Source organism: Denticeps clupeoides, chromosome 4 (assembly GCF_900700375.1).
Source record: "Denticeps clupeoides chromosome 4, fDenClu1.1, whole genome shotgun sequence".
Lineage (NCBI taxonomy): Eukaryota > Metazoa > Chordata > Actinopteri > Clupeiformes > Denticipitidae > Denticeps > Denticeps clupeoides.
Window position 1 is genome coordinate 11,723,123 of NC_041710.1, and position 20,109 is coordinate 11,743,231.

Genomic DNA, 20,109 nt, shown 5'->3' on the forward strand with positions numbered 1-20,109 from the left:
AAGGTGAGGGGGCAACTAAAGAGAAATTAAATGTAGGCTCAGTTCATGCAGATGTCATCCAGATGATGCATGGAGCACAATAGGTGCACCCCCCCCCCCAAAGGGACGTTTGAATGTGCGCCCTCTTGTGGTAAGAAGTATTACTCACGCTCACTACAGGCAGCTAGACATTGGTGGAGCGGCTTTAAGCAAAATGTATAGATGGTATTGCATATGTGCACAGGAAATGCTTGAAATGTAAATGTTACTATAAATAAATATTAAAAGATATGTGAGGCAGTCTGTTAGTAGATCATTATAAACATCAGGTCTTGAATGAATCATCTAAAGCATTTGCTAAAATATAGATCAATATAACCTAGGCTGTCCTAGTTAAGCTATCAGAGTAACATGTCCTATATGTTTCCAGGCATTTGATCATAATAAGGAAGGGGCTTCGTTATCATAAGGTTGCAGGTTCAAGTCCCCATCCGATTGCACTGAGCAGAGCACCGTCCCCTGTCATGGCTGCCCACTGCTCACCAAGGGTGATGTGTTAAAAGCAGACATTTCGTTGTGTGCCCCGTGTGCTGTGCTGCAGTGTTCCACAATGACAATCACTTCATTTTCTCTGGAACCTACAGCCCCTGGTACCTCATGGCCCAGAAGATCACCAAAGCAACTGAAATCATCAGTGATGAAGCTAGAGGTATCAAGTTATCAATCTTAACACCCCAAAAAATAGACTAATATCTTAAATAAAACTATAAACCAACTGACTTCCACCCCCTGAATTACTCATGTCAAGTGAAAGGATTTGTGTTTTTTTTTTTTAGTGGTTCATCGTGATACACAGGATGGTACAGCATACGGCGCATGCAATGAAATGTGTCCTGTGCATTTAACCCATGAATGGTGCCCACAGTGCAGTGTTTTTGGGGCTGTACCTTGATGGTACGGAAACATCCTGGTTCTGTGTCCACTTCCTTAGCTGCTGGGCAGGCTAATTTGCAGTTTTTCCATGTGTTCTATATTTGGGGCTTTTCTTCTGTGAGAGTCTGTCTAAGCTCATCGAAACACACTATTTGTGATACTGAGCTGTACAACACACACACACATTTAAATTATTGTTGATTACAGAAACGTTTTATATTCCTTGCGCGATCACCACATATTGCTCGGGCAATGATATACAGTACAGGCTCCACATATGTACATAAGTACACATGTGTTCATTCATAGTTTTGATGCCTTCGGTGAGAATCTACCAACGTAAATGGTCATGAAAATAAAGAAATCACATAGAATAAGAAGGCGTGTCTAAACTTTTTTTTTTGGGGGGGGGGGGTCCTAAATTCTCTCTCGCTGGAGTTCTGGACGTGTGGATCAATTGTTGTCGGTTGTGCCAGAACTCTGCCTGCTGGTGACACGGTCGAATTTGGGAAGCTCTGCGCACACCCACACCCACACCCACACACCTCGGCGGCTTCCTCCGGCCACTCCACACCGCGGGGGGTTCCTGTCTCTCGGGCCGACGTCCAGCCTCACGATGCCCGCAGCACAGTAGGCTGGACGCACTGGGCGCCGCGCTCGTCGAGCCTGCTGGAAATTTCCACTCCCACCCGGCGCAGGTAGGGACGCCGAGGCGGAACAACTCGCGCGTCTGGTTCCGAGTAGCTGCGTGTGCTCGGCTCATGCGGCGTGTGTGTGTGTGTGTGTGTGTGTGTGTGTGTGTGTGCGCGCTGCTTGTTCTCTAGCTGTACGTCCTGGAGGCGACCGGCGAGGAGCGCGGCATGATGACGGGGCCGAGGAAGAAGAAGATGTACATCGCGGTGGACCTGCTGTGCGTTTTCGCGGGTGAGTGTAGCTCCGAGGTCGGCCGAACCGCTTCCCCGGCAGGTCTTTCTCCAGCCCCGCCGTACCTGTCGCGTCAGCTCCGCCGTGTAAACGGCGCGTAGCTTTCCAGGAGGTGGTTTTTTAAACTCCTTGTTTTTTTTTTTTTTTTAATAACTTCTTTAATACAGCGTTGCAACGTCGTGTTGGATGTTGTGCGTTTCTGACGAAAGAGAGCTTCTGCTCAGACGTTACGCAAGGTGTCTCCTGACCTCACCTGAGCGCCGAATTCATGCCATATCCGGGTATGGCGGACATATGTGACATTTCCCCGACATTCATGAGCGTTAATAAGCTGGAAATGGACGTTTCGGTCATAAAGTACAGATTGTTTTATGCTGCTCAACACTGAACTCGTTAGTCGGGGTGGATGAAACGTAATCTGTTAAACAATATACTGTTGTCGTGGCCCGTCGAAAATATAAAAAAGCTTTTGTTTTGTTGTCGTTGTTAAGATCGTGACATGTCTTTTGTGAAGAGTGTTGATTGTAAGTAAGTGTTTGCGTATCTTGTTGACCGCAGTGCAGCGTTTGGCCACTTGTTGATCACACAGAGCAGATGGTGTTTGGAATTTGTGTAAAAGTTACATTCTTTCCTTGCGTTTGAGAATTTTTCTAGTCCACAGAAAAAAAGGTCGCATGAACATCTAATTGTCTTGCGCAAAGCATGTCCTGTGTGGTGTTATCAGCCGAGGTTTGAGAATTTTCTCATTCAGAATTACTTAAAAGGATGAGTAACACATTAATGGCTGACAGTGTGTAAACTCTGTCTGCGTGTGTAGTAGTAGTAGTTTGAAACCTTGTGTGTGTAGTAGTAGTTTGAAACCGTGCGTGTGTGTAGTAGTAGTTTGAAACCGTGCCTGTGTGTAGTAGTAGTTTGAAACCGTGCCTGTGTGTAGCAGTAGCAGTAGTAGTAGTAGTAGTAGTAGTAGTAGTTAGAAACTGCGTGTGTGTAGCAGTAGTAGTAGTAGTAGTAGTAGTTAGAAACCGCGTGTGTGTAGTAGTAGTAGTAATAGTAGTAGTTAGAAACCGCGTGTGTGTAGTAGTAGTAGTAGTAATAGTAGTAGTTAGAAACCGTGTGTGTGTAGTAGTAGTAATAGTAGTAGTTAGAAACCGCGTGTGTGTAGTAGTAGTAGTAATAGTAGTAGTTAGAAACCGTGTGTGTAGTAGTAGTAGTTAGAAACCGCGTGTGTGTAGTAGTAGTAGTAGTAGTAGTTAGAAACCGCGTGTGTGTAGTAGTAGTAGTAGTAGTAGTAGTAGTAGTTAGAAACCGCGTGTGTGTAGTAGTAGTTAGAAACCGCGTGTGTGTAGTAGTAGTGGTAGTTAGAAACCGCGTGTGTGTAGTAGTAGTAGTAGTAGTTAGAAACCGCGTGTGTGTAGTAGTAGTAGTAGTTAGAAACCGCGTGTGTGTAGTAGTAGTAGTAGTTAGAAACCGCGTGTGTGTAGTAGTAGTAGTAGTTAGAAACCGCGCGTGTAGTAGTAGTAGTTAGAAACCGTGCGTGTAGTAGTAGTAGTAGTTAGAAACCATGTGTGTAGTAGTAGTAGTTAGAAACCACATGTGTAGTAGTAGTAGTTAGAAACCGCGCGTGTAGTAGTAGTAGTAGTAGTAGTTAGAAACCACATGTGTGTAGTAGTAGTAGTAGTTAGAAACCGCGCGTGTAGTAGTAGTAGTAGTAGTTAGAAACCGCGTGTGTAGTAGTAGTAGTAGTTAGAAACCGCGTGTGTGTTGTAGTAGTAGTAGTAGTAGTTAGAAACTGCGTGTGTGTTGTAGTAGTAGTAGTAGTAGTTAGAAACCGCGTGTGTGTTGTAGTAGTAGTAGTAGTAGTTAGAAACCGCGTGTGTGTAGTAGTAGTAGTAGTAGTTAGAAACCGCGTGTGTGTAGTAGTAGTAGTAGTTAGAAACCGCGTGTGTGTAGTAGTAGTAGTAGTTAGAAACCGCGCGTGTAGTAGTAGTAGTTAGAACCACGTGTGTAGTAGTAGTAGTTAGAAACCACGTGTGTAGTAGTAGTAGTTAGAAACCGTGCGTGTAGTAGTAGTAGTAGTAGTAGTTAGAAACCGCATGTGTGTAGTAGTAGTAGTAGTAGTTAGAAACTGCGTGTGTGTTGTAGTAGTAGTAGTAGTAGTAGTAGTTAGAAACTGCGTGTGTGTTGTAGTAGTAGTAGTAGTAGTTAGAAACTGCGTGTGTGTTGTAGTAGTAGTAGTAGTAGTTAGAAACCGCGTGTGTGTAGTTGTAGTAGTAGTAGTAGTTAGAAACCGCGTGTGTAGTAGTAGTAGTAGTTAGAAACCGCGTGTGTGTTGTAGTAGTAGTAGTAGTTAGAAACCGCGTGTGTGTAGTAGTAGTAGTAGTAGTTAGAAACCGCGTGTGTGTAGTAGTAGTAGTTAGAAACCGCGTGTGTGTAGTAGTAGTAGTTAGAAACCGCGTGTGTGTTGTAGTAGTAGTAGTAGTTAGAAACCGCGTGTGTGTAGTAGTAGTAGTAGTAGTTAGAAACCGCGTGTGTGTAGTAGTAGTAGTAGTAGTTAGAAACCGCGTGTGTAGTAGTAGTAGTAGTAGTAGTAGTTAGAAACCGCATATGTAGTAGTAGTAGTAGTAGTTAGAAACCGCGTGTGTGTAGTAGTAGTAGTTAGAAACCGCATGTGTGTAGTAGTAGTAGTAGTAGTTAGAAACCGCGTGTGTGTTGTAGTAGTAGTAGTAGTAGTAGTAGTTAGAAACCGCATGTGTGTAGTAGTAGTAGTTAGAAACCGCGTGTGTGTAGTAGTAGTAGTTAGAAACCGCGTGTGTGTAGTAGTAGTAGTAGTAGTTAGAAACCGCGTGTGTGTTGTAGTAGTAGTTAGAAACCGCGTGTGTGTAGTAGTAGTAGTTAGAAACCGCGTGTGTAGTAGTAGTAGTAGTAGTAGTAGTTAGAAACCGCATATGTAGTAGTAGTAGTAGTAGTTAGAAACCGCGTGTGTGTAGTAGTAGTTAGAAACCGCGTGTGTGTAGTAGTAGTAGTAGTAGTTAGAAACCGCGTGTGTGTAGTAGTAGTAGTTAGAAACCTCGTGTGTGTTGTAGTAGTAGTTAGAAACCGCGTGTGTGTAGTAGTAGTAGTAGTAGTTAGAAACCGCGTGTGTAGTAGTAGTAGTAGTAGTAGTAGTAGTAGTAGTAGTTAGAAACCGCGTGTGTAGTAGTAGTAGTAGTAGTAGTAGTTAGAAACCGCATATGTAGTAGTAGTAGTAGTAGTTAGAAACCGCATATGTAGTAGTAGTAGTTAGAAACCGCGTGTGTGTAGTAGTAGTAGTAGTAGTAGTTAGAAACCCTTTTCTGTCTGGCGGGTGGCTGTTGCATATTCCTGGTATGTTGGCTTTGTACGTGCTGTATGAACGTTTTGTGAGAGAAGAACCTGAGCTGGAGGGAACATGTTGCTTCTTGCTTTGTGCTCGCTGGTTCAGTGTTTGAGTTTTTTTTGTGAAGAAATAATGCCCCCATCTTCCGTTTCTTGCTTTTATTCTACGTCCCAGTTTTGTATCTCCAGCTGTCAGATCTTTTGGGGATCTGGTGTAGAAATGTAAAATAAGACACCCCCCCCCCCCCCCCCCCCCCTTCGAATGAATAAATACCTCATGACCCCCCAGGTCTGATCTACACAGCATAACAAAAGGCCCAACCTCAAACATATCAGGACAGAGGAACCACAGGAAGACAACTCTTCAAAAGTCGATTATTTTTTCTCCTGCTCTTAATCGGCTCTGACATGTCGGTCATTGTCTGCTTTTGAAAGGATTGTGAAATCACAGCAGGGCTGTGGGCTGCTTTGGCTCTTTTGTGTTGCTTGGCCACAATGACATTTTAACTCAGATTAAATGTCACTGTGAGCTCCACCCCTTCCTCGCGTGAGGCACTTTTAAGCAGACGGAGTCGCACGTATAGACTTCATATCTGTTTGAGAAATCATACCCTTATGATTGTGTTGAATCTTAGTAATTGTACACAGTGGCATTGTGTTTGTTTGAGCCTTGTGTTTCCCTACTTGTTCTATCTAAGTGTAGTTGAAATAGGTGTAGTTGCGATTAGTTCCAATTGGAAAAACCTCCCTACTAGCTGTCCCCTTGTGCAGAGCACCGTCCCCACACACTGCTCCCCGGGCGCCTGTCACGGCTGAGCACTGCTCACCAAGTGATGGGTTAAATCTTTTCATTGTGTGCACCACGTGCTGTGCTGTGACATTGACAAAAACCATCACTTTCACTTTATTCACTTTAAAATGAAAGCAATAAAAAAAAAAAAAAACACTGTAGTAAAATGTAGCGGTATATAACACATAACAAAAAACGAAATTATGACCAATACCAGTCCATCCACCACTTAGGCAGTAGACAAATATGTATATAGGGTTGGACTTCTGCATTAAAAGACACATTGAGTCCTTACAGTCACACCTTAAACAAGAGTTGTTGTTTTCCCATCATCCGACCATCCCACCCGACAGAAAAATGTGAGGAATTTCTCACATGGTGCCAGTGTGCAAATAAAATATTAAGATTGGGCAACATTTCACAGACTCACCCATGTGAGGGTTCGAGAATAGACCCCGGCCTTTCTGACACTCGCTTAGTCCCTTATTAACATTGCTGCTGTCGGCGAATCATGGCAGAACTGTGCCTACTGGGTAACACGCTCGCCCATAAGACAGAAGACCCGGGTTCGAACCCCACTTACTACCGCTGTGTCCCTGAGCAAGACACTTAACCCGGAGTGCCGCCAGGGGATCTGTCCCTGTAACTACTGATTGTAAGTCGCTCGGGATAAGGGCGTCTGATAAATGCCGTAAATGTAAGATGTATCACAAGGATTTCCCGACGGAATCCTAGAAACGTTATAGCGATTTCCGGTACAATCTGTGCTACTGTGTGCCATTTGACTTTTTAAGATTCTAATTGTTTGCAACCAGTCAGCGCATCTGCCATTGAACAGCTGAGGCGGGTGTGAACAGGAAGTGGGAAGAGGGAACATTCCTGCCCCACCCCTGTGCCGGTGCACTTTGGCGTGGCGGCGATTGGCAGGAGCGGTTAGTGACACGTGCTGTTTGAACAGGACATCTGTTGTCACGTCATTATCAGTGCGTCTGGCGGCTTTATTGTTCACGACATCTTCCGTTACTGAACCTGCTCTTCGTGTGTGTACTCTGTTTGGATTTGGACAATTTTCTATCTTTCTTTAGAACAATTTGCAGTCGTTTTTTGTGTCTATTTCTGTATGTCAGTATCTGATCGCTTTGGTGTCGTGAAAGGCCTTCTGGGTGTAATAGCGTGTTGTAGCCTTTCATTTAAATGCTGTGATTTACTAAATCATTCATCTTTGATCTCTTTTTTTTTTTTTTTTTTTTTTTTTGATCTCATTTTCTTGAACTTTTGCACCTCCACCCAGCTTATCACATTTAATTGCCGGGCCGAAGGTCATTAACACGGTAATCAAATGTTCCTGTGAACCCCCACTTCCTGTCATGCGTGTGCGTGCGTGTAAATAGAAGCAAGGGAAGAATGTGTGGGCTGAGATGTTTCATTGCCACCTTATCCTGCTCTAACGGTTGGTTCCCAGATCTGTGTGTGTGTGTGTGTGTGTGTGTGTGTGTGTGTGTACACGCCACATTCCTGTGAGCTCAGTCTGATGTCGGCTTAACCTCAGATCGCACTACACACTACTGAACACTCGCTATGCGTGAGAGAATGAGGTCTGCCTGGGGAGAGAGGGTCAGGGTGGTGGGAGGTGGCCATTGAGGTTAAGATGACTGATCTGAGACTGCGAGCAGACGAGTGGGTGGGGGGTAGTTTGTTCTCTCAGCACATACCTGCCGCCCCGCACTAGTGTGTCAGCTCACACCCAGATGCCACAAGTTACCACACAGACACTTGTTTTGCCACACAACCCGCCCCCACACACAAAGACCCCTTCTTGGATTAAAGAAATACACAATCATTTTCTTAGGAAAAAAACCCCAAACATTTCAAATACGTTCAAGTAAATGTAACTTACTGGTTTTGAAGCATAATGTAATAACGTTCACATGGGGGTTTTATGATGCTGCAAATCCACGCATCACACTTTAATTACTTCATACAAAATCTGCCCACGTTCATTTTGCACACTTGGCTTTTTATATATATTTGTCTTGTCTTGTTTAAAATATTCTGAATATAACTTTACCTGTAACAATTTTCTCCACACCCCATTTACTCAAGGAACAGCCACTTTGAAGCATTTTATGTTCCTTCGTTGTCCCTTGTTTACAGTGTAGTTATAGTTTTGATAGGTAATTTTGTTTAGTGTAATTTATCTTTGCATATGCATAATCTTCTTATTTATTTGTATCAATACAACCTGGAGGCATGTACGAAACACCATTTCGATACCCTGTATACTGTGTATCTTGCTGTATTGACAACAAACCTCTCTTGAATCTTGAAAATTAAACCCTTTGTAGCTGCATTTGTAAATATTACCTTCTTAAATAATACTTGTACATAATTGTACATAATTTCCTGTAGCTTTTTTCCAACATGATAATACAACATGTCGACATTGAAACGTCAATAATTACGAATCAACATTGTTTACTAATTGACTGCTTATTTCAGGCTAAATAAACATACACCCGATTATCCTGTTCCACAACTAGTTATTGCCTCTGTGTCTAAATAATGTGTTAAATACAGCAATCCATTGGCTGATGGAGAGAGAGAGAGCGATATATAAATTTTTAAAGGTTAAAATTAGGTGGACCCAAACCTCTGGCCTGTACTGTGTTTAAACATCGCTGGCATGCACCAACATGCACCAACTATCATGTTCATGTGGAGAGAAAGAGTCTATATAAAGACCATTGTGTGTGTGTGTGTGTGTGTGTGTGTGTGTGTGTGTGTGTGTGAGAGAGATTGAGAGAGAGAGAGACGTTAATGACGTAAATGTCCTTTGTGTCACTTCACTGTGTACTATTCAACAGAATGAGAGGGAGCGCATTGGGACAGTTTGTTTCTTTGCTGTGTTATTGATTTGAGAAACAGCGCTACCGTCTACTCCCTTTTTGCCCTGAAGGCAGAATGGTGTTGTGAGCAGAAAGTTCAGTGATCCAAGCACGTTCTGTCCACGCTGTCATGTCCAACATGTTGCAAAGCTGTGCTGGCCAAGCCGTGACCTGCTGGTCAAGTTTATTTCCTCCGAAATGTGCCGGCTGGATGCCTTTCAGCCTCTTCTCACTGCGGTTGAAGAGGAACGTTACTTCCCCTCTTTTCTATCCTCATTCAACCCTGAACTCTTGAGTCTTGCAATGAATAGCTATGATTGTATTTTACTTAAATGACACTCTGAAGTATATTTTAAAGATTATAAACATTCTCCTAACAGGATGTTGTGATATGGACTTTCTCAGAAACTGCAATAATCAAGCATGTTCCCACAGAAAAATTCACAAGATCACATTTTGGGTTAAATGGAGACATCATCATCTTCATCTAATCCATCAGTGTATAGTTTAGACAGAGTAGTTCCTGTTTCAAACCATGTAATTTAGGATTAATACAGAAGTATTATAGATGCATTTTGGTGTCCATGGCACATGGTTAACTTCCTTAAAGCCAAACCCTGATACCATTTGACCTTTGAACCCAGCTTTGTGGTGCCTTTCTTCTATGTTATTATGAAGGACATTCTGGTCACCCAGCATCTGTTGGTGGTGGTGGTAGTGGTGTGTGTTTGTGTGTGTGATTGTGTGTCTAGGACTGTGCTTTGTATTACATTGCGGTCCAGGTTCCTCAGATTCACAACAGTTCCAAAGTTCATTTGACAGCTCCGAGTTATCCCTGCTGACCCCTTCAATATTAGTCCGTCTTCAATAGTGATAGTACCAGCTTGGAATCATAGGCTTCCACATTTTGGCTCTTTTAACACAGGCCTTTCAGCAGTCCACCCCCTCACCTCCTCTGCACCTCATCGCTGGTATGTGTACAGGCATAGGGAAGAGTCTTGGGAAGAGGCTTATATTTTAAGAGGTATAAAAGTGAAGTGTGGAACAGAGAGTAAAACTGTGGAAAAGCAGCTGAGAGACTCGTGTTTCAAATAGCAGCATGGGCTGCAGTGAGTGTCCGCTTTCTTTCTTTCCCACACTTTCACTGTGCCAGTCATCTGAAAGGAAGATGGAAAGTCTTGCATCAGCTGCCTCGCAACTGGGAAAGATCCCATTCCTGTGAACTTATTTTCTGTTGATGATTTTTCTTCTTCGCTGACATGCAGCCCTAAGAGGCGTTACGGAGTACAGCGTCAATGACCTGTTATGTCAAAAGTAGATCCTCATGCATGGCGGGGCATGGGCTTTTACCATTGTCTACTGTTGTCATGCAGGTTGGCCAAATATGAAACAGGATGCATGTAATGATGATTTGCTGTGTTTTTATTATTAAATAATTTAAATTTACCTTTGTGTCCCCTGTGTTGGATGAGGTTGCCCAGATTTGTTAAAATCTGAATATGTACAAAAACACAAGTACTTTTGACAAAAAATCAATGGCATATGAATGGCAAACTATTCTCATTTATCTGCACATGAATAGTCAGGCAGATATATGCAGCGACTGAGGAGAAAGCAAGGAATAAAACAGCCAAAACACTTTTTTTGTGAGCAACATAGAGGGGATTAAAAATGAGCAACATAGAGGGGATTTCTTCTAGTGCCTTTATGGGGTTCTGCAGTTGGTCAGGTTGGAGGTCGGGCTAATATGTCAAAGTTTTCTCCAAAAAAGCCGCTTTGCTGTCCACACGGATATGCCGAAAAGAGAAATTTACTCTGGAACCCATTTTAGAAAATAACTGCTCTGATGAAACTGCCTATGTGTGGACACAAATCTAGATCAGATAGAAATTCTACCATTTTAGAGAAAGTTTTCTTTTGTGGACAAGGCCTAAATTCTCATTTTCCAAATAAATACTGTTCTCTAATTTAGTTTTTCATGATCAAGCAATTAAAAAAAATTTTCTTTATCAAAACAAGAGTTCATAAAGAGTTCAAAACTCTTGCAAATTGAAAAGTCATGTGACCAAACACGTCACATTCGACTGAAGTGAGACTTCAGTCAGCTCGCAAACTTTGAGAGAATGAGTGTTGCCGATTCAATCCATGTACTAATCATTTAAATCGCAGCTTTATGCATTCATGTAATCGCACAGACTGACATCGCGATTACGATTGGATTAGAATAATCGTGCAGCACTAGTCTAGAAAGTGTAAAGTTTTGTATTTAGGTTATCGGTTTGGCAGAAATTAGCCACAGTCTGCTTTACCAGTAAGAGTAAAAGTATATGTGCAGGAATACTGTATGTAGATTTCAGACTGTGTAGCCGCTACTACACCAGTACCAAATCTATGCATTTAAATGCTTGTTTATGTTTTATGTAAAGTAGTTTCTTCAGGCCCCTTTTTAAAAAATGCATTACTTCCACTGCTTTATTTATTATATTTCTTTCAGTGTTTGTTGCTCTTTGTTTCTTATCTTTTCTCTCCAAGGTATTCTTTGTAGTCAATTTCCTCCTTTTTAAGTGGCTCAACTTTCTTTGTCACCAGTACTGTAGTTTTGTTGCTTGCCTTGCCCCGAGCATTACTTTGGCTTTCTCTACACAAACTGCTATTCCTGACGAACCTTTATTTATTATGTCACTGTACAGATTAACCATTGGTGCTGACTCATGTTGTGCTCACGTCTTTTACACCAATTTTACTTAGTGTTTCTCTTCTCATCAGTTTTACCTAACATTAAAGTTTTTTTTATGTAGCCAAATACACTGATGAACCAGATAGTTATTTTCAGTTTTTCAGTTAAGTTTTTTTTTTTTTTCCCTAATAATCGTTATTGCTGATAAAGTTCCATTGTCTGCACGGGGTTTTGGTCAACTTGGCCAATGCAGTTGTTTTGAACAGTAGTTCAACACAGAAAACGTACCACAGCAAAAATGAAACTGATCAGATTTCAAGCAGTAAACGATCACCATTTTGGCAAGGGTCTAAGAGAAGTAAAACCGTTCCTGGCAGTGGGGGTGCTAGGGAAAATGCTGAGGGGCAGCCTGCCTGTTCAGTATTGGGTCCTTTAATGTTCTTCTGATGCTTTCTTAATATCGCAGTGATGACTACAACTGTGCACCTCCTGAAATATTCCAATAAGGCAACAATGCAATGGAAATATTCCACTGACAAACATATTTGCCTGTCCTGTGTTAGTGTGTTCATGATGAGCACTATTCACACTGTTAAATCTTTTTGACAGGAACTGTGTCTTTCAACAAGTTGCACACACCTCCCTCTCTGCTACTTATAACTAAATAAAACCTTCACTCCCTTCAAAGTTGGAACCAAAATATGGTCCATGCTCTTTATTATTGGACAGAGAAAATTCTTGTTTGACAGGCCAAAATTAAGAGACCTGCAGGAATGTGGTAGGATCTGGCCCAGTTTCTGTAGAAAGGGCTTTCTTCCAAATTTGGTCATTTAATGGTTTTTAGTTTCAGGAATATACTCGAATGGATTGTAAACTTCTTATTCATAACTTAGAATGCAAGATGAAACTGTATGTGGGTGCAAGGCCGTGATTTCACGGCAAATTGATTCAGACATTAAGCTGTGCTGGCAGGTGTAGAGCTGAGAGCTGAGCTCAGTCAGGCTGCTGACTGTTAGACCCTGTGGCTAATGAATTGCTTCATACTTTCTCTTTTGAGGAATACAGCTTTCTCATGTAATCAGTGTGACCTCGGAGCCTCTAACAACTCGTGTACGGCTGTCCCAGAGCAGATACATTTGCACCTGTGAAAAGGTGTGGTTTAACTTCACCGTGCCAAATCCCATGCCATACACTTGGGTAAGATTTGGTAGATATTGTTAGAAACCATGATAGGAGTGTTCTTTATGACATTAACTGACATTAAGAACCTGGAAATGTCAAGATACACTGTCATTTAAGTTAAGCTTTTCAGGGTTGACATGAATTTATTTTAACAATATTTTGGTAAATTTGTAACGTATGGTCATGAGTAATGGAGAAGTCATGGAGATTCTTTTGTAAAATTGTGTAAGAACCCTGAACTGAGAATTTTTTTACCTCATGTTTGCCTTTTCCTTTTGCATACTCCCACACTGTAACATATCTATTGTCATGTGATCCAGGTTCTGTAGGCGGAATATGAGGAACAGGGAGAGTGAATGCTGGTGCGATTGTATGTGTGTTGTGTATCACTGTTTATCTGGCCTCTAGTAACCCCAGACATTTTCCCTAAAGCCACCAAAATTCCTCCCCCTCCTCCCAAACCTACAGGAAACTCCGATTTCTTCCTCCTTGACATCTACTACATCCCGGGTGATAAGAGTTGATTGTGTTGACCTGAGATGATTTGTTAAAGGAAAGGATGAACGAGCAGGAAGACTGCACACTGTCATGCTCTGATAGTGCAGAGCGTCTCGGTAAGAGCTTGGCTGTCCCCTTGGATTGTGACGACTGTCTTCCTTATCTCTGTGGGAACTCAATAGTTTTGAGGTGTTCTCTGCCCTAGGGGTCCTGCCTTATCTATCCTGTCCCACAGTGAGAACTGACCAAAATGTGCGTTGCGTCAATCTGGACATTCTTTGTCAGAGACCGGAAGCGTAGCGGGTTGCTGCCTGTCAAGATGGTCATTGTTCCAGAGTGAATCCAGTGGGCACCAGAGGCTCTGTGAAAGGAACACACTCTCAGTTTTATGGCTTCCGGAACAGCAGATTCCCGAAAGCTCTTCATTGTTTTCCCATTTGTTTCAACAGACAGGCTTGCAGTTGAACAGAAATGCTGGTGCCATTTCTGGTACTATTGTTTGTCTTGGTTGAATGTCAGCCAAGTAACCTTCTCCCGAAGCATTTCTGTTTTATGACACAAAATGGAATTGTGTGCTTTTCCTTGGCCTAAAAAGAGCTTGAAGCTGCTTGTTGTACATGAACACGTGCATAGTTTCAAGTGACTCACGCTGCTTCTCTTCTGTGAACCCTCTCTTCTCATAAGGCTTTCATGTGATTCAGCTTGTGGTCTAAAGGTGCAAATTTAATCAGTTTAGGGTCATTTATTTAATGCCTAGTTTTGTGAAATCAATAAAAAAAAAGGATAGAATATCTGCCTAAATGAGAGAGACCCATAATCAGCAACAATTAGTCTTGAGTTCCTATGGAATTACATCCGGAACAACCAAATTTCAGAATGTTTGCTAGACAAAAAAATGAATGAAAGTATGGAACAAAGGCTTTCTGTATCTGCTTGTGGTGGCCCTAAGGGGGACTGAAGGGGTTTGTGTCTAGATTTTTCTGATAGTCTGATACCTTCTTTCTTCTACACATTTTCAGCTGCCATGCCGTTCATCATCATGACCATTGTCTTCCGGCCGTACCAGAGGGGCATTTACTGTGATGACGAGAGCATCCGATATCCCTACAAAGCAGACACCATTTCCCATGGCATGATGGCTGCTGTCACCATATCCTGCTCCATCATAATTGTGAGTTTAAGACACATTAATGATTGTTTACCCTTGACCAACCACATGAACATGTACATGGTCAGCACTGTTAACAGAGTATGTTGTAATAAAAGCCTATCTGAGGTATATTTGACTTTACCTTCCTGTCATGTAGTCTGGATAAGATCAGCTGGATTCATGTAACATTTTAAGTTGTATTTTTTTTTCCACTTTATGCTGCTCTGGCCATAGTCCACTGACTTCACATGTAAGTTGCAGGGTCTGGTCTATGCCTGTTCTTCACAGACCAGTGGAGGAGATGGTATTGTTTTAGTTACGGTAGATCCATGCCAGGTGATCTTCCACTGTGGTCTTCCTTCTTCATAGATAACATCAGGAGAGGCGTACTTGGTGTACAGAAAGAAGCTCCGCTCAAATTCCCAGTTCAACCAGTATGTGGCAGCCCTCTACAAGGTGGTGGGAACCTTTCTCTTTGGCGCCTGTGTCAGCCAGTCTCTCACGGACCTCGCCAAGTTCACTATTGGACGGCCACGGCCCAATTTCATGTCTGTGTGTGCCCCGAAGGTTTGCAATGGATACATGCTAGAGATCAACTGTACTGGAGCTCGACGTAATGTGACTGAATCCAGGTACTCGCCCGTGGGGTGATTTAATATCTTCCTGAACAACTTGCACGATGCATGTTCATTATAGTGCAGATTGAATGCTATTGATGTGAGAATTATACTATCTCTGTATTCCAGGTTATCGTTCTACTCTGGACATTCCTCATTTGGCATGTATGCCATGCTGTTCCTGGCGGTGAGTGTCTTTCTAGTTTAAACTAGATGGTGATACCAGTTCTGTGTCACTAAAAAGAGCTAGAAATATAATCTTGAACTAGCCGCTGTCCCGGCACAAAGGACCAGAGCGACTGCTATGCTCCACAGTAAGCACGTGTTGTTGTCATGGTGCTAAAAATATTTTAATATATTTGGAAGGGTCAAAACTTTCCATAAACATTAGAGCATACAGCATTTTCCCACATGCAGAGAGCTTGGTTGTTTTTGCTAAATTTAACAGGCCTGTGGATGCTTTTTTTCCCACTACGCCCCATATTCAAAATGTGGGAGTTGTCTGGCACACACCTCAACCTGCCAGGAATTCCTGCATCTCCTGTAAGCAAGCTCTAGACTCTGTGGCAACCTCTGTAGTTTTGTGGTTTTCCTCATTCTTCCATCATGTATTTGTGTTCATCTACTGTTCATCCAGGATACATCTGCCTTCTGTACGTTGCCTCAGATCGTGGCCATCAACAAAACCACATACAATACAAAGAAATATAGAATTCCGTTGTACACGTGTAACTTATAAAAGGTGACAACATGACAATCTGACACAACCATAATGCAAACATAACCCATGTGAAATTGTTTTTGTGTGTGTCTGCAGCTGTATGTCCAAGCACGTGTGGTGGGTAAGTGGGCTCGCCTCCTCAGACCCACCATCCAGTTCTTTTTGGTGGCATTTGCTGTCTACGTTGGCTACACTCGTGTGTCTGACTACAAACACCACTGGAGCGATGTTCTTGTGGGACTCTTGCAGGGGGCACTTATTGCTGTCCTCAATGTAAGTGTTCTAGTCTGTGAACCGATACAGACAGATTTAATTAATTATGTGGTCCTGATCATATCTAGGTAGGGTTAGCAGTTCAGTGGAACATGTGAGAACTGCAGAAGGGTCCAGTGTGTAGTCTACTACATGCATGGATTAAAGTTTCCATCGCTGGGACTGATTTCTGTCAACTGAGTGCACTAAATTCGTTCACATACCAAACGTGTCCAGTGTGGCGCTATGCTCCAGTTCTGAAAAAAGAACTGGATTGTGGGGCAGTGGTGGCCTAGCAGTTAAGGAGATGGCCCCGTAATCAGAAGGTTGTGGGTTCCGCCAAGGTGCCACTGAGGTGCCACTGAACAAAGCTCCGTCCCCACACACTGTCATGGCTGCCCGCTGCTCACTGAGGGTGATGGTTAAAAGCAGAGAAGCAATTTCCTTTGGGATTAATAAAGTTAATAATAATAATATAATAAATAAATAATTCCATTAAAGGGCAGCAGGCAGCACAGCCAGCTATGCTGCAAAGTGATGCTCCTCTGCAAACATATTTTAAAACAATATTATTGATTTTTGACCTCTACAAATTGTGACATTTTAACACAGAACCAATCGATGCATTTAATCCAAGATGAAGGAGAGGAGGTTTATAGCAGCGATTATAAATTTATTATAATGACAGAAAGAAAAATGTTGCTGTAGGTCTCAAGGTGTGTGTCCGTGAATGTTCTTTGTTGTTGGCAGTATAGAAATCGCATGTGTTACCTATAGACCTACTTTTAAATTTATTAACTGTGATACGGTATAGTCATAGAACCCATAATGTGGTAGGATCGTGAGGGTGGTGCTCTGTAATGGTGTTAACCATGCCTACGTTTCGAACATTTGGTTTTTAAAGAATGTGGTAATTTTTAAATAATTACAAAATGGCTTTAAAACACCCACACCCAAACCTTCACCATTTGAAGGCCTGACATCTCTGATATGTCCTGTAGGCAGAACTTTAAGGACCTGAGTTGACTAACCATAGCTGGTGCTAGTCTGTTGCTCTGAAATATAAGCTATATATTTTTTTTCTCTTTGAACACAATGCAGGTTTTCTACGTGTCCGACTTCTTCAAGAAGCGCCAGCCTTGCTGCCAGGACCAAGAGAACAATGAAAGCGATGAGCTAGAACGCAAACCCAGCATACAGGTTCCAGCAGATATGGAGCGCAGCAACCATTACTACCCAGGGAATGTGTGAGGAACTACAACACACCTTCTCAACCCTAACCCCTAAACCACTGGACTGTCTGATTTACCACCACCCAGACATGCGTGCATGACACACCAGCAGGGGTGCAGCTAGAACGATCACATGCCTCGTCACTCTGAAGTCATGCTCAGTACCCTTGTTATGTATTCCAGTGTGTGTTAATGAAAGGACTTGGCTGGCACACAATTTTAAATGTATATATATTTTTTAGCTAGTTTTTTTTTAAGAAAGCACCAATATGTGACTGCAGTGAACTTAGAAACTATCTCAGTTGTGTTTGCAAAATGAGCAGCTGATCATACCCCACATTTTTTTTCAATATTTTAGTCAATTGATTTACTAAAGTTACTGTGTGTTCAAGTTGCGGTGTGGGGTATGCGTGCAGCTGGCAGGCGATTGTCTTCACATTGCCGTAGAAAGGACTGAACACAAGATCTCAGCATTTCAAAAATATCGGTTTTACTTTAACCCAACATCAAAACGTGGAGATTTCACTGAAACGTGGTGTTTACTGCAGTTATACTCCATTTACATCACATGTGGACAAGTCACTCCTTTACCCTAACAAGCATGAAATATTAAGCATTAATCTGGTATCAGCATATCCACAATCAGAATCATATAAATACACACGTGTATCAAATCAATTTAACAGTGGCATCAAGAATTCTCATGTCTTCCAGACCTTTCACGTGAAATTTCCTTTGTCCCAGTCGAGGTTATTTTAGACCAACTCTGACTGTCTTCTGGTTTGTACTGTAGTCAGTAATCACTAGATTATCATAGCTGCTGTATGTGTACATACTCTGACTGTAGTTTGTGAAAATGTGAAAGCGTCTTCTTCAAAATTCTGCATAGATGCCTGAGATGCATTCATAGTAATTTAATCCACATTGCCCTTCTAGAAACTGCAATATGCTCAGAGAAACCTGAAACAATGGCGTGATGTGTGAAGGTGCTCTTAAGACTTCGAGGATGTTTGGCTGTACGTGTTAATACAAAAGAAGAACATGACCTTCAGACAAAAGTGAGAAGTGAAATCTGGGATGGGTTATGATCAACAGCCTACTGCTCCTGTAAATCTTTTCACTTTTTTTCAGGTTCTGTTTCTGACACTAAAGTGTGTTACAATGTTAATGTTTTTTTCTTTTTCATCTGTAATTTAGTCTTGTAGCAGATATTTTGGCAAGTTTGGACATTTTTGTTGTTGGACACTGTTATTGCTATTAACTTGCAAATCGTCTGACCATTTCTGCATGCGGGATGGTCTCAGTCAGAAAAAATTCTCTCCATTAACCCAGTAGGCCATGCCAGGAACCACTGTTAATAATTCGCTTCTTCATCAGGCCGATGGATTGAACACCCGTTAGAAGTGTAGACACCTAATATCTTCCCTGTGATGTCTCAAGTTGAAACAATGACATTATATATTGTATTAGACACTGTTGCATATTTATTCTAGCTCTTTCCTGCCTTATACAGAGACACTAGGTTTTGTATCTTTTTAACAGTGAGACACTTCTTTTTTTCATTCTAAGAAGCTGAGTTGTGCCTGAGAGTTCGTGCCGAATGTGCTCCTGTAACGCACTTCAGCTCAATACGGAGGACCTGCAGCTGCCCAGTCTTTATCTGTTGCTTTCTGGGATGCTGTATATAGCATTGACCTTCACTGTATTAGATATTAGATCAGATCTTTGTTCACATGACTGTGTATTGTAAGCTGTCAGCGTGTACCATATCATTAGTATATGTATTTTGTATATGAAGTTTGTGTTCTTGTTATTCTGGCTGCATAAACCTAAAAATGTACTCATTAACCTGGCTGCGTTGCCCTCAGGGTTGCAGTTACATATCCATTCACCTGTTCAATAGATATAATGTCAAAATCGCTTTTAAAAATCCACTTTTTCAATTAAATAATTTTTTAAAAAGCAATTTTTGGATCAGTGTTCCACATTTACCAGGGTCATGCAGGTTAAATGTTATGATTCCAGGGTGGTGCAGGACAATTTAATTTGAAAAAGCACACACTGGCCAAACAGCTTTGAACAACTGAGATAAAGTGAGAGCAATGGTTCTGATGTTCAGTGCTTTCTGAATGCTGAGCTGCAGTGCCCCTGTGTGACCGGTATTTTCCTTACAAGCCACTGGAACGCAACGCATCGTTACAAAGCAGCAATTGTAGCTGTAGTGCAAAGACGGGAAAATACTGTCATATTAAAAGTGAAATGATGGTTGTCAATTGCTATTTCATTTGAGTGATGGTGAGTGAAAAGGCCACAACTGACTCAGAGATCTCTCACTGCCTCCTAATTCTTAGAGAAACACTTTCATCCCTGCACAATATCAATCACATTGTATTAAATATATATATATATATATATATTTTTTTTTAAACTGAATTTAAGGACGCAAAAAAGAAGACACAATGCATTAAGAGGGTATTATAATATAATGACCTGCCCAAAAAGAAACATTTGCGGCTTCTATAAACACTTAGAATGAACACAATTGAGGTGTTAACTCACTTTTACAGACTAATAAAGATATTTTGTAAACCATATTCTGTTTTATTCCAACCCATCTAAATAAATATGCCCAAGTCGCATGTGAAGTTGCTCTAAGTAGCAAATACCTAGATTTTAACATTTTTGATTTATTATCTCTGTACTTTAAGTGCTGTATTATAAAGCTTGATAAAAAAAAAAAACATTTATTATAATCATTTTCAATAGGTCACACCTACACCACAGAAGGTGCTACAACATTTGTTACTTCCAGTCCGTCAGTCATATAAAAGTTACGCAATGACTAGGAGTGCAGACTTTTCATTAAAGCTTCAAAACATGCTCGCATGCAGCTCACCGGGAGGGAAATACAGGTG

General features: G+C 41.7%; 1 protein-coding gene across 1 annotated transcript; it reads left to right on the plus strand.

Annotated features, from left to right (window-relative positions):
* Positions 1–1,353: 1,353 nt before the first annotated feature.
* Positions 1,354–19,462, plus strand: plpp2a (phospholipid phosphatase 2a). Its single transcript, XM_028975238.1, has 7 exons — positions 1,354–1,610; positions 1,737–1,836; positions 14,242–14,393; positions 14,742–15,004; positions 15,119–15,176; positions 15,807–15,983; positions 17,064–19,462. Exons 2-7 carry the CDS (start codon positions 1,773–1,775, stop codon positions 17,211–17,213), a joined length of 864 nt encoding a protein of 287 aa, XP_028831071.1. The 5' UTR covers positions 1,354–1,610; positions 1,737–1,772; the 3' UTR covers positions 17,214–19,462.
* Positions 19,463–20,109: the final 647 nt, after the last annotated feature.

What these genes read in the sequence shown, in the direction of transcription:
- plpp2a (XM_028975238.1), top strand. Translation starts at nt 1,773, where the DNA reads ATGATGACGGGGCCGAGGAAGAAGAAGATGTACATCGCGGTGGACCTG. An exon ending in CGTAATGTGACTGAATCCAG is followed by an intron (nt 15,005 to 15,118) that starts GTACTCGCCCGT and finishes TCTGTATTCCAG; the next exon opens with GTTATCGTTCTACTCTGGAC. An exon ending in CACTTATTGCTGTCCTCAAT is followed by an intron (nt 15,984 to 17,063) that starts GTAAGTGTTCTA and finishes AACACAATGCAG; the next exon opens with GTTTTCTACGTGTCCGACTT.